At 32.1% G+C, this 15,244-nt stretch overlaps 1 protein-coding gene across 6 annotated transcripts in view; it reads left to right on the forward strand.

Annotated features, from left to right (window-relative positions):
• LOC108758845 (ATPase phospholipid transporting 8B) overlaps positions 1 to 9,812 on the forward strand; it is a 17,350-nt gene extending 7,538 nt beyond the window's left edge. For 2 of the 6 annotated variants that reach the window (XM_018504011.1, XM_018504015.1), the window contains exons 3-15: positions 1,541 to 1,599; positions 1,734 to 1,946; positions 2,158 to 2,363; positions 2,443 to 2,598; positions 2,779 to 3,421; positions 4,008 to 4,187; positions 4,767 to 5,508; positions 5,603 to 5,795; positions 6,828 to 6,979; positions 7,045 to 7,397; positions 7,632 to 7,857; positions 7,957 to 8,192; positions 8,838 to 9,812. In XM_018504011.1, coding sequence (XP_018359513.1) covers positions 1,541 to 1,599; positions 1,734 to 1,946; positions 2,158 to 2,363; positions 2,443 to 2,598; positions 2,779 to 3,421; positions 4,008 to 4,187; positions 4,767 to 5,508; positions 5,603 to 5,795; positions 6,828 to 6,979; positions 7,045 to 7,397; positions 7,632 to 7,857; positions 7,957 to 8,192; positions 8,838 to 9,257 — 3,779 coding nt within the window. In that variant the 3' untranslated portion in view covers positions 9,258 to 9,812. The remainder of the gene's footprint in view (positions 1 to 1,540; positions 1,600 to 1,733; positions 1,947 to 2,157; positions 2,364 to 2,442; positions 2,599 to 2,778; positions 3,422 to 4,007; positions 4,188 to 4,766; positions 5,509 to 5,602; positions 5,796 to 6,827; positions 6,980 to 7,044; positions 7,398 to 7,631; positions 7,858 to 7,956; positions 8,193 to 8,837) is intronic. The other 4 variants (XM_018504012.1, XM_018504013.1, XM_018504014.1 and 1 more) reach the window with 4 other exon arrangements.
• Positions 9,813 to 15,244: the final 5,432 nt, after the last annotated feature.

Consider the following 15,244-nt stretch of genomic DNA (forward strand, 5'->3'; position numbering starts at 1 on the left):
TGTGTGTGTGTGTGTGTGTGTGTGTGTGTGTGTGTGTGTGTGTGTGTGTGTGTGTGTGTGTGCATATATACAGGGTGTTCGGAAAGTAATGATAAATCTTTCGCATAGGAGCAGAATAGATTAAACTTAGAAGAAAAGTCTTCTATCATTTTATGATTTTCGCAATAGTTAATAAGATATTAATTGCTAAAAATTGTTTATTTTCTTTTTATATAACTCTAAGAATTTTTTCGGAATTTTTATCAACTTTTTAGGACTGCATTTTCTTATTTTTACCAACATGAGAAAATACGGTATTAAAAAATTCTGAAAAAATTCTCAGAACTTTATGAGAAAAAAATAAACAATTTTTATTTTACAGTTTTTATGTCACAATTTTTTTGTAAAGTTAATAGTATTTGAGTAAAAAATTATTGAAGACCAATTTTCGGCAATTTTTAACAATTAATATCTTATTAACTATTGCTAAAATCGTAATATGGTAGAGGACTTTTCTTCTCAGTTTAGTCCATTCTGCCCCTATGCGAAAGATTTATCATTACTTTCCAAACACCCTGTATGTAGGGTCAACCGAGGTGACGGAAAAACGCAAAGTTGGAATTCAACAATGTGCCATTTTCCTAATTTTTATTATTTGTATTTAATTCTTGTACGAATAATTATTTTAAAGCTTCTATTATTAATAGGAAAATGTTAGTAACCGAAATTATTTCTTGTTTATTTCAAGGTAAATTTTCAATCTAGAACGAGAAAAAATGATCCATTTTTCCCATTTTTGATCCATTTTTTTCACTCTAGATTGAAAATTTATCCTGGATGGTCCTATTTTTATGTCAGATTTGTATTCAGCGACTCAAAATACATAAGAATAGCTGGGTCTCCACCCCAGCACAGGGGGTACTTTTTTTTGTAGGCCTGTATTATTAATGAACGCACAATCGTCAGTATTTCAACGTGTCGCATTCGTGATAACGAACATTACTTAGCGCAATCGCGCGCGAAGCATCACGGTTTCCCCGATACTTATCGTCACAATTACCCCATACATTGAATTGACAGTAGAGTAATTGTGACGTTCAATTAAAAAATTTAAAAAATTGTATACACTATTAATTGTACTATAACCTTGGCAAAACATTAATTTAGAATAATAGTCTTAAAGTAATGAATATTATATTTAAAATGGCTCCATCTGGAAAAGAATTGATTTTGAATAGATATCTACAAACTTTGATAACTTTTTTACAACGCTTTACGGATTTGATGATTATTGTAATAAAAAATTTTTGTACTTAGGAAAACTTGTGTCGATTTAAAGTCAAATCATCGTTTTCCAAAACATGGAATAATATAAAAAGTCTTTTTGAATTTTAATACATAAAACTAAGCATCGTCGCAATTATCCCACCATCACAGTTACCCTGGTTGACCCTATATATATATATGTATAGTGCGTACATGCGTGTGTATACTACAATAGATACCAATATACAGAGGTACACAATAAATGTTTCACACATTTATTGTATTATTTTTACAGAAACAGAGAGGCGAATTCGCGCCAATAATCGCGAGTACAACTCACAGTTTAATTATGCGGTAAGACAAAACCCATTTTCTTTAAGTGTTACTAAATTTTAAATTTAAATTTAGAAAGTGTGTGTTAAGGAATGATATATTGTTAGAAATTTAATATATAACGAACATATGAACGTATTTCTGTTGATTTGCAGAATAATTACATCAAGACGTCCAAGTATTCGGTTCTGACGTTCCTACCATTGAATTTGTTCGAGCAATTTCAGCGGCTCGCTAACTTTTACTTCCTATGCCTGTTGGTGCTCCAGATGATCCCCGCCATATCCTCTTTAACCCCTATCACTACAGCCATACCACTTATAGGGGTACTCACGCTCACTGCCGTCAAAGATGCCTATGACGACTTTGTAAGTATCCTATGATCAATGATCTTACTATTTCCTACATTTTAATAAAAAATACAAATATACTATATTAAACTAAATATATAAAATGAATGTCTTTTAGAAAGATATTTAAATAAGATAGACTTTATAATGTATACATATACAAAATAGATTTTATACAGAAAGCAGAATGTGATCCGCGAAAAAATTAATAATACAATGTAACTTTCAGCAACGGCATAGCAACGACTCTCAAGTAAATAATAGAAAATCCCGAACATTGCGGGGTACTAATCTTCGCGAGGAAAAATGGTCGCAAGTTCAAGTGGGCGACGTAATCAGAATGGAGAACGATCAGTTTGTCGCAGCGGATGTTCTACTGCTAACGACGAGTGAGCCGAATGGCCTTTGTTACATCGAAACAGCAGAATTAGACGGGTACCTTTTTATATTATAAAAATTATTCAATTACACGTTTTAATCGAGTCTGTGAATGCAATCTATATAATTTGTGTAGGGAGACGAATTTAAAGTGTCGTCAATGCCTGCCTGAAACTGCCGAGATGATGGATAATCACGAATTAATCGGCCAGTTCGATGGAGAGATCGTTTGCGAAACCCCCAATAATTTATTAAATAAATTCGATGGAACACTAACATGGAGAGGAAAAAAGTAAGATTAATATTATAAATAAAGTAGAGCGAGAACCAGGTAAAAACAAAATATTTTAATGCTACAGCTTTTTAGAGAAGCTAAAAATATGTGGTTCTTGCTTTGCTACGTTAAATTTACTTAATCACTAGCTAGCAGCGATATCGACGTCACATTATAATATTTCGCAACTAATTGCAGGTACGCATTGGATAACGACAAGATTATTTTACGGGGCTGCGTACTTAGAAATACGCAGTGGTGCTATGGCATGGTGATCTTTGCGGGCAAGGATACCAAACTGATGCAAAACTCAGGGAAGACCAAATTTAAGAGGACCTCTATAGATAGATTGCTGAATCTTCTTATCATCGGGATAGTGTTTTTTTTACTTTCCTTATGTCTGTTCTGTATGGTCGGCTGTGGTATTTGGGAAAGCCTTGTAGGTCGTTATTTCCAAGCGTACCTACCATGGGACTCGTTAGTGCCGAGCGAGCCCATTACCGGTGCCACAGTGATTGCCCTACTCGTGTTCTTTTCGTACTCTATTGTATTGAACACAGTGGTACCAATCAGTTTATATGTGAGTGTCGAAGTTATTCGATTTGTTCAGTCATTTTTAATAAATTGGGACGAAGAAATGTACTACGCGCCCACGAAAACACATGCTAAAGCAAGGACTACTACGTTAAATGAGGAGCTAGGCCAAATAGAATACATATTCTCCGATAAAACCGGGACGTTGACGCAGAATATAATGACTTTCAACAAGTGTTCTGTGGCGGGCAAGTGTTACGGCGACGTCATTGATGAAGTTACCGGCGAGGTCATCGATTTGAGCGAGGTGAGTTGTTCTTTCATTGATACGAAGATTCCTGACTCGATGCCGGTGACAGGGTATGTGCTACAACATAAATTTTCACGTTATTACAAAGTTGTACATATATGTATATTTAAAATAAGATAAACGTTATCCGTATTATATTAACTGTGCTTTTAATGCTGCGTGAAAAAAATATAATATTCTTATGCTTCCGCTAAAAATTTTTTGTTATTGTATAGAGGGGTTATGTATTGCATTTTATGTGTTATATTTTTTTTATTACAATCTGTACTACATTTTATTATGAATTAAAGCTGATAAACGGTGTTCATGTAAAAAGCTATAGAAGCGTCTGTTTTTTTTCTTGCAATTGTTTAGCAAAACATGTTAAAAACCTGTTTACGTTAAAATACCATTAACATTAAAAATATCCTTATATCCATGCGTGATTTGTTGAATATTCCTGAATGTTTATAGTAACGTGATTCCTTTTTTAATCATACATGATAATTCTCTTCAGTTACATATAAATATGATCTCGATTTGTGGTCGTATCTTTGCAAGAAACTTCATACACATCACTTTAGCATGTGTGTGCTGCATGTAGACGGACAGAGCTGTTCCAACGGCGACGATGCAGTGGAAGAGCGGGCAGGAATTCGTACGTCCAGTTTACACACCATTAAGTGGTCCGAATGTAAGGCTTCTGGAACAAGCAGACAGGGTGTGTAGTACAACATCAGAACTTGGCATCAACGGCAGCCCAAAGATTCCACACAAGTCTTCAGTACGCATGCTGATAATTAGCACCTTTTGTCACCAATTTGTACACGCTATCGCTTTTATTTGTATATCCTGTTGTTCAAATCGTACATATCATATTCATTGTTATCTGTTTAGCGTTGTACTCGTAACTTATCACATATAATATTATAAGTAATAGAAGCATTTCTGTTATCTTTATTACGCTCAATAACTGTATTCGTAGTGTTTGTGCTTGCTAGAACTTTATACTATGCTATAAACTAGATAAATAAGCTGCACTTATTTCTTATATTACACAAATGCACTGTTAAGCCTAATTTCTTTCATAACTATTTTCTTATAATGTATATACTTTGACAAAGTTACAACTACTAGTATATAATCCACTTCTTCCATCAAATCTATTTTTATGGAAACAAGGTACATTACTCAGATAATCTAACTTTCCGTTTAGCTTTCTTACCTTTCTTTTTTAATAACAGCGGATTTCTCGATCTCTGCAAATTAATAAAATTAATAAAATAAGATTAACTTTCTTCCACATTAACGTAATGCGCCAACAAAGTGCGAAATTTCTGAAAAATCATCATACATTTTACAGACAATGCCACCTTTGGATTTCTCGTTTAACAAGGACTACGAACCAGATTTCAAATTCTACGATCCCGCGCTGCTCGAAGCCGTGAGACGGGAAAATCAAGACGTCCACAGTTTTTTCAGACTGCTAGCACTTTGCCATACTGTTATGCCGGAAGAAAAACATGGCAAGATTGAATACCAAGCACAATCGCCTGATGAGGCTGCCTTAGTATCTGCAGCTAGAAACTTTGGTTTTGTTTTCAAAGAGAGATCGCCCAACAGTATAACGATTGAAGTAATGGGAAAGAAAGAGATATATGAACTTCTCTGTATTTTGGATTTTAATAATGTGCGAAAGAGGATGTCCGTAATTTTAAGAAAAGATGGACAGCTCCGATTGTACTGCAAAGGAGCAGACAACGTTATTTATGAGCGATTGAAAAAGGATAGTGAAGAGATAATGGCAAAAACATTAGATCATCTAAATAAATTCGCAAGTGAAGGCTTAAGAACACTGTGCCTTTCTGTAAGGGATTTGGACGAAAGTTTTTTTAATAATTGGAAGCAACGACATCAGGAAGCGGCGTTAAGTCAAGAGAATAGAGACGATAAGCTGGATGCGATTTACGAAGAAATAGAGAAAGATATGTCGTTATTGGGTGCTACTGCCATCGAAGATAAATTACAAGACGGTGTACCTCAGACCATCGCCAATCTGAGCCTCGCTGGTATCAAACTTTGGGTGTTAACTGGTGACAAACAAGGCAAGTTTAAAAAGTATATAAATATGATAAGGATGAAAAAGCTTGTTCGTATTTGTAGAATAACATTTTCACGTTAAACTTTTTACTCGTACAGAAACAGCTATCAACATTGGATACTCATGCCAGTTATTGACGGATGATCTCACGGATGTCTTTGTGGTAGACGGCACAACTTACGATAGCGTGGAGTCACAATTAATGCGATATTTGGATACCATTAAGATGGCGTCGACCCAACAAAAACGGCCAACTCTCTCCATTGTCACATTCAGGTGGGACAAGGAAAGGTCAGGCACATGAAAGAGACGGAGTACAACCTATCAATTTCTTCTATTGCTGATTCTAATTAACGCATTCTTATTAAGAAAGGAAAGGAAAACTATTTCTCACACTGAATGTGGCACTATGTTTCATGTAATGCTTTCTATGTCTATACATATAGTCTTGCCTAAGAACTTATCATATTTAACTAGAGAGAACTCGTACGCTTTATATTCAAGCTAGCGAATCTCGCAACGCAGTTCAAATTAAAATTATTTCATAAGAATGAAAAAACGTTTTTACATAGAGTATAGAGGTATTTCGGATGATACAAGGATGCAACAATTGTATTTTGCTAGTAGCTTAATTCTTCGTACGTGCATTGGTTTATACATATCCCATTTTTTCTATTTATCCCTCGCGAAATCCGACTTTGGAATAATGATCTGCATGCACATGATAGTATTTATACCTTCTGTATTTGAAAAGCATTACAAAAAAATTATTTTCCACTTTTTCCAATTATCTTCTTCTCAAAAATATCAATACCAGTTCTACTTTTTTATAATAAAACAACGTGGCTAGAATGGTAGATTAGATCTGCCTTTTTAAATCACTTCAGATATTTTTCAGATATTTGCATATGTTATATCTGAAATATCCTACGATTTAGTATTATAGTTAACTGAGATTTACTATGATGCTTGATACTCACTCCTTCTCTTTCTGTATGCTTAATAATTAATCTTAGTGATAATATTAACACAACTGGTATGTTTGTGTCACGTTCTTGTATATAGTTTTATTAATACAATGCACTGTGTATTGTTTAGAATTAACGTGCATCATTTCTTAAGCGAGAAGATAATTTCAAAATTTCCTGTCATTTCGTTAATGATCACGATTTATTATCTTCGGTTCAATTTTTGCTATAATTGTGTTTGTTATAATTGTGGACTAAATAAATTTTAGAATTGAATTTATTACGTAAATACCGGGCGATCATCTTTTATATGGGAAGAGATTCTTTTGCTTGAAAACATATTTTCTCTGCACAGCAGTGATACCGAATACAATCCTAGTAGGGACGAACAGGATGAACACGAAATGGAGCAGTCAACAGGATTTGCAGTAGTCATAAACGGACATTCTCTGGTTCACGCGTTACATCCACAGCTGGAACAGCTTTTTCTAGAAGTGTCTAGTCAATGTAAGTCAAAATTGATTATATCACATGTTTAAAAACAATTACTTAACAGCTCGAATTTCTTGCAGGTAAAGCTGTAATATGTTGTCGGGTGACGCCATTGCAAAAGGCGATGGTCGTTGAGTTAATTAAAAAAAATAAGTTTGCGGTGACACTCGCAATTGGCGATGGCGCCAACGACGTTTCGATGATAAAGACGGCTCATATTGGTGTTGGTATTAGTGGGCAGGAAGGATTGCAGGCGGTGTTAGCCTCTGACTATTCGATAGGACAATTTAGATTTTTAGAGAGGCTACTTCTGGTCCATGGTAGATGGTCGTACTACAGAATGAGTAAATTCCTTAGGTATTTTTTTTACAAGAATTTCGCGTTCACCCTTTGCCATATCTGGTTTGCTTTCTTCTGCGGATTCAGCGCACAGGTAAGGTCTTCAAAAACTTCACGTTGCCGTATTATATTAACATGATGAAAATAACAAAAATATGATGTTTTAAAGGCGAATATTATTCATAATTTTCCTTTGTAAGAGCTTCCTCCAAAGTTGAGATTTTGAATGTGTATTTAATTATTTTTCTGATATATGTAGAAAATAGCATGTAAATCGCACTGCACAATTAAAGTTGCATAATTATCTTCCACATTTGTTTTCTTACAGACTGTATTTGATCCTATGTACATTTCCGTCTACAATTTATTTTATACCTCATTACCAGTCTTGGCGGTTGGTATTTTCGATCAGGATGTTAACGATAAGAATAGTCTAATGTATCCGAAACTATACGCACCAGGATTACAAAATTTGCTCTTCAATAAAAAGGAATTTTGTTGGAGCGCTTTACATGGATTTTATGCTAGTTGTGTATTATTTTTAGTACCTTATGGTAAATATTTTATACCTATACTTATTAAAAGAATGTTAATGTTGATTCTTAAATTATAGCAGATTTATGCAAACACACATATCTTACGTATTTCAACAGGGACATACAAGGATGGGGTATCACCCAAGGGTTACGTACTTTCTGATCACATGCTGCTGGGCAGTGTGGTAGCCACTATATTAGTTATAGTCGTGACTGTTCAAATAGCTCTCGACACATCATATTGGACAGTTTTCAATCACATTATGGTGTGGGGCTCGCTCATCTGGTATTTTATTTTAGATTACTTTTACAACTTCGTCATAGGCGGTAGTTATGTCGGCAGTCTCACGATGGTATGTACTATAACAAATTCTTATTCATATTCTTCGTCGCAAGTATATGCAATACTTGTAATCATGGTAGTAGGGATAACATAGTGTGCTCAATTTGCAAGCGTCTCTCTCTAAATCTCTGCTGTGTCTGTCTATGAATGTCGCGTGAGGGGAAAAGACTGCCAACTGTGAAACGCTAAACTTGGGGCGATATTCATAGTCCGTTTTTATTTTAAAACTGTCTTAAATAATGTCTTAAGATGCTAATACAATCCGCGGATTGACTTATGACATCTTAAGAGTCTTAAATGCAAGAATCGATTATGAATACCAGCCTGTTTCGCGTCGTGAAATTGATACTGAATCTTTCCTTGTTTAACATACTTTCTATAGAAAGAGAAACATAAAGTATCAAACATCAATCTTTCAATCTTCAATCTTATTCTTCAATTCGTAGTCTGATTCCAGCCTTAGGCTGCGTTCAGATTCCCATCCGAGTACTCCTCGGGTGTCATGTCATCCTTGTTTAACGTTCGGTAAACAACAAGGATGATATGACATCCGGAGAGCACCCAGGTGGGAATCCGAAGACATTCTTAGAGAGAGACGCTTGCAAACTGAGCACACCATGTTATCCCTTCCACTCTTTGTAATTTATGTTTGCAGGCCATGTCAGAAGCGACCTTTTGGTTCACTACAGTGATATCCTGTATAATTCTGGTGATACCAGTACTATCATGGCGATTCTTCTTCATGGACGTTAGACCGACACTATCCGACAGAGTCAGACTGAAGCAGAGACTGGCACAATTGCGTTCTCGTCAAAGCCAGGACATATTACGTACACCATCTACGAGACGTACACGGCGATCTTTACGCTCGGGCTACGCCTTCGCTCACCAAGAGGGTTTTGGCAGACTTATCACGTCTGGAAAAATTATGCGCAAATTGCCGAATGGTGCTGATTTTAAGTTTTCTATGCCATTTACGAACAATGTTACGAAGCAGGTTAATGTTGCTACTACATCACCAAAGGACAACAGCGCATCTAGAAATTCACATACATTGGACACGATTAATTTATAATATCTCGAATGTTTTAGTCAACTCAACGGACGCTAAAGTGTAGATGATTAGTGAGGTTCTCTTAATTTACTTAGTTATGAACATTAAGCCAAAATGAACTCGTCGAATTTATTGATTCTGGTGTATCCCATTGAAATCGTATTTCCAATTATTTTTTCTTCTTTTTTATGTTAATTAAGAGGTGCAAGTGTATTGTATGTAGTATTTGAGAAGATCTCGTGAAGCATTGATGTCTGTGATTATGTTATATTTAATTTAAACATTTATTTATTTAAGAAAAATGTTAATCAATTAGAAATTATTACGATTTATAACACATGCCTATAAACAACGATAATAATATTAAAACACAAATGTATGTAACTTTGTTAATACATCTAACGCAATGAATTCCAGTGGGATACATTGAGTTATACTATAATAGAAGTAGCATATGCTATTTACGTCTATACATCACTGTTAAGCATTTATAGATTTATTATGACTTAAATGTATTTACGTGTTCAATATTTTTAAAATCATATTTTTGCACTTTTGCCAAGTAAGTGCACGAAATATACATACTTGATTTAACATTTTGTTGACACAATGGTTATGTACGTAAATAATGTTTTATGATAATTATATACTTGTATAGAAAAATAGCTTATGCTACAATATAGACTACGATATGTTTTATGGCATTTCGTATTAATGTTTTAAATTATGTGAAAATAATCTTTTATCATGTTGTGAATAATTTTTTATATTGTGTTCGATAAAAGTTAAAACATGATAATTACGTATCTTGATTCTATATATTAATATAAAACAATGTTGAAAGCAAGTATTAATAGAAAATACAGAGAGCTATACGTTTTTTATTTCATATAAAATTATAATATTAATTTGCAATCAGTTTGAGCACATGGTATGATTTATTATGGTTTATTTATGCGTACTAAGGTATAAAATATTAATTTATAATTTAGTACAGAAAGTTAAGATGGTTATTTTGTATAAAAAATGTACATATTTTAAAAACCATTTTTCTCTTAAATTAAAAACTCTAAACTAATTGGTAAAGTATGTTCTCAGCATTTAATACTATTTGTAATCCTGTGGATAATTCTCGGTCCATTTTATTAAAAATCATAACATGAAAATCAATGCAATAACGATGGAAGAAATAATTTGCATTGTCAATAGCACTCGTTGTACATATAATAGAAACATTGCATAGAGGTGTCAAAATCTTGTAATGTCCTATATCTTGTATTATATATTATCCCAATATGAACATGATTATTGTAAAAACAAAATGCGTTTACACGATATACTAAGATTATAGTTACATTGATAATTGCCTTTATAAAATATGAATATAACAAACGATTTAAAATATTGTATTATAACATTTTCTGTAAATATTTTAAAGAGATATATATTATATTAAATGTTAAGTATACACATTTTTTAAAAGAAAGTAATATATATAGATAGATCGATTTAAAATAATATGAAAATAGTAGCTATATTGTATTACACTATCGCGGATGAAGTTTGCCTTGGACTGACTATTGAATACATATAATATATATTAAAGCGACAAAAAACAGTAGTAAAACAATAGAGAATATGTATTTCTACTTTTAATATTACAATGAAATTTAGAGAGAAATAGTTCGTACGGAAAAGATATGTTCCACAATCAAATTATAATTTGAACGGAAAATATTAGAATTTTGTTTGCTTTCAAACATCGTGCCTAATCGTCAAACTACACAGTTTCTCGAGCTCCCGTGATATTTCGTTAGTTTAGATTTATATGATGTACACTTCGTTTTCTATGTTAATAACAAACAATTATAAAAAATTAGTGTATTAATTTAACTTGCTAGTTCCAGGCGCAGGCATTCAGTAGTTTATACTGTAGTCTCTTTTGTATCACATATGCTCATCCAAAGTTTACAATACAAAAGTTGATTTTTTCAAACCAGTTTCTGAAGTCTTTCTTTTGCTTATCATAAAATGTCGATTTTTTTGCAAATATTACATTATTCAAGAAAGTAAATTACCATTGATCTATGAAATATTAGCATAATGTACGCATTTTTCATTTGAATGTTAATTGATGAGTTTTATATAACATCGATATATCCCGTAGTATTTATTACAAAACAAATTTTCATTCTAAAGAAATTGTGTTTTTAAAATAAAGTTAAATTATTTATAATTAATAAGATGTTATTGAATAACTCTTGCATACATGATAAAAATGAAATATTAATAATAATATAAAAATAAACTAAGCAAATATATAATTTGGAAGATATATTTATATAAATAAAAAAAAATTATATATTACAATATATACTGTGGAATTGTATATTTCAATATTGAAACTATATTATTATAACAGCTCCTTTTTTATGTATAAATTTCTTTATACATGGAAAATACGTAAATTTATATAGTCACATAAATGTGCAGATGTAAAAATTACTTTTTTTTGTTAAAAAAAACTAGTTTATATGCGCATGCATATTTCGCGTTATACAGGTGTTTTTCAGACCACCCGTATACTTCATTTAAAAACGAAGGAAATAGTTTTTTTGAACAATGTTTCAGACAAAAGTTGCTGGAGATCAAGTAATGCTTTACATGAATATATGCGATTGACTTTGCGTGGCATCGTGAAGGAATTTTTTAAATGGGAACTATATCTTTTATTACATATTGTAGCTACTATCAAGAAGTTTTTGACTGTTTACAAATCCTTTTTAGTTGAGATCTTCCTGAATTATGAGATTTCAAAATTTCAGTACCGCTAGCATTAGCATTACCCAAGATGTATTGCGTGGAGGTCACACGGTCAGAAACTTTAATCAAGCATCCCGAAGAGGTGAAAATCCGACCATGCGATTTCCACGCAGTACATCGTGGATAATGCGAATGCCAATAATACTGAAATTTTGAAATCTCATAATCCAGGAAGATCTCAATTAAAAAGGGTTTGTAACTATAGTGTTTCGAAAACACTTTGAGATGAACTACAAGAATATGTAATAAAAGATATGGATCCCCTTTTAAAAAATTCAAATCAACCTTGACATAACCTTCATGACGCCACCCAAGGTCAATCGCCCATGTAATACATTAATTCCCAACAACTTTCGCCTGAAACGTTTTTTAAATAATCACTTCCCTCGTTATTAAATTGAGTATATGGATAGTATGAAACACCCAGTATATATAATTTATAAAGATATATGCAATATCTTTATAAATCTTTATATATCTATAAGATACTTGCAAAATTAAATATCAAAATTCTGAAATATATTGTTTTGTGTATCAGTTTCAGAAATATTAAAAATTAAATGATTTCTATTTTAAAGAATTTAAAAAGACTAAATTTTTTTGTTAATATCTAAATTAGATGATTCATCACATATGAAAAAAGAAAAATGTATAGATTTTATTTGAAACTCTTAATATTGATGTGCTTACTTAATGTAAGACGAATAAGAATTATAATACGTAATCATAAATTGATGCTTGCATAAACTGTTATAATACGTTATAAGTCAATGTTGAATCAAATTTAGAAACAAACCGTATTTGCCTGCTGCATGTCTCTATTGATTATGTACTAAACATTAACACATACTATAGATTTGACAAACATAATTTATAAAAATTTCATTAATATATATTTCTTGTAGCAATTCGTGCCTATTTTTCTGAACATTTGTTTTAAATATTCATTTGTACATGGTTTTTATAAAATGCTATAATATTTGACAATAATATGAACAAATATAATACGGATATGCATTATATTGTTATTATTAAACAATCAATCATATTTCAAATATAGTAAAGTGTATTCAAAAATATAATGTTAATATTTTTTTCGGTAAATGTTGACAATAACAGAAACAGCTCCGATAATCTTGACCTTGACATATGTTGTCAAAATTATATGACTCAGCTGAGTGACTTCCGACAGATTTTACTTGGCGGTCGCTTTTCGTTAAAAAGTTATTAACAAAAAGTTTTAAAAATAACATTTTACTTCTGCTATACATATATACAGTATTAAATACGATTTTATACTTTCCTCTGTTTCTACGCGAAGCGACTCTCACCCCCCTCCCCCCTCTGCTTGGGGGTGCACGACTTCCACGGGAAGCGACTTTCACCCCGCCTTTCCCTGACTTTCACGCGTAGCGATTCTTATATTCCACCTCCTCCCTGCTTGGGGGCGCACGACTTCCACGCGAAGCGACTCTCACCCCATCTCCCCCCTGCAAAGGGGTGCACAACTTCTACAATTGTATTGTTGCACATGGGTTATTTGTTATAATTACAATTTAAGTTATACAGTTAAATGCACATTGCCAACTTTTTTTGTTAATAACTTTTTAACATAGAGTGACCGCTAAGAGTAAAATCTGTCGGAGTTTACTCAGGGTGATGACCTTAACAACATATGTCAAGGTCAAGATCATCGGAGCTCTTTCCGTTATTGTCAACATTTACCTTGTTTTCTTGTCCGAAATCAACTTTCAGTATAATTTCATTTTACTTATATATCTTATTATATATATTTTAAGGAATTGAAAAGAATAAGGACACTAGGAGTCAGGCGCAGAAGACGTCGCGCAAATAATATACTTATGAAGCGTGAAACTTCTTTATTCACTAAACGCGCTTACATGTTTCACTTTTGAGCCTTCCTCGGAGACAACATAAACTGACATAAACTAGCATATATAAACTGTGAATAAAAGTTATCCTGCCATGGTGAGCTCCCCTATATCAAGAATTTAAATGTCGGAATTAAAACCAAAAAGAATAAAAGAAAAAGGAAAAAGAAAAAAAGTTTTTTCTTTTACTCTTTTTGGTTTTAATTCCGACATTTAAATTCTTAATATAGGGGAGCTCACCATGACAGGATAACTTTTATTCACAGTTTATATATGTTAGCTTATGTTGTCTCTGAGGAAGGCTCAAAAGTGAGCCAAATCATGTAAGTGCGTTTAGTGAATAAAAAAGTTTCACGCTTCATAGGTGTATTATTTGCGCGACGTCTCTTGTGCCTGACTCCTAGTGTCCTTATTCTTTCCAATTCTTTGATTTATAAGGAGTTTTGGTTAGTTTGATTTGTTATACGTATATATATTTTACTTATTAATCTATTGTTATATCCTAAATAGTATCTATTGTTTCTTTCCAATACTACATTCAGTATTTTTTTGATGTTATTTATTTTTACACACACACATAGAGAAGACGTAGGGATTTTTAATAATATCTTCTTTTCTTAAATATAAACTGTTCGCTGTATTAAAAATACATTAAGATTAATATATTTCATGATAGAGTCAAGCAGAGGCGCATTTTGTAGATATTAAAATTTATGATATTCCTTGTACAATACATGTGTTAACGAAGTTTAATACAATCGCAAAATTTTATACACACACACGCATAGTATTCATTATTCATAAGCAACAAAATAAAGAACTTGATCATAGTATTGAGTAGTGACCTCGATAAAAAATTTTTCATGCGTGAATATGTATAAAAATACATAAATATTCATAACATATATAATCATATACGAAATATGTTCATACATCCTTCTTTCTTTTGTTACTTTTTAATGTGATAGAAATAATAATAGTGTGTAAATAAATTTTCGCATTGTTTGTTTTAAAACAAAAAACAAGTTTGTAAAAATGTAAAAAGATCGCTCATACACAATTATACATAATTTTATATATAATTATATATAAGTAAGTTTTTTACATTCTTTCAAGCTTGATTTTTTCTAAAACAAATAGTGTGAAAATTACTCTTTTATAATAATTATTTTTAATGTTTTCACATTACTATATTATTATTTCTATTACACTAAAAAGTAATTTTCTTTCGATCTTTTTACATTTTTACAAACTTGTTTTTTGTTTTAAAACGAACAATGCGAAAATTTATTT

Source organism: Trachymyrmex cornetzi, unplaced genomic scaffold (assembly GCF_001594075.2).
Source record: "Trachymyrmex cornetzi isolate Tcor2-1 unplaced genomic scaffold, Tcor1.1 scaffold16, whole genome shotgun sequence".
NCBI classification, from domain to species: domain Eukaryota; kingdom Metazoa; phylum Arthropoda; class Insecta; order Hymenoptera; family Formicidae; genus Trachymyrmex; species Trachymyrmex cornetzi.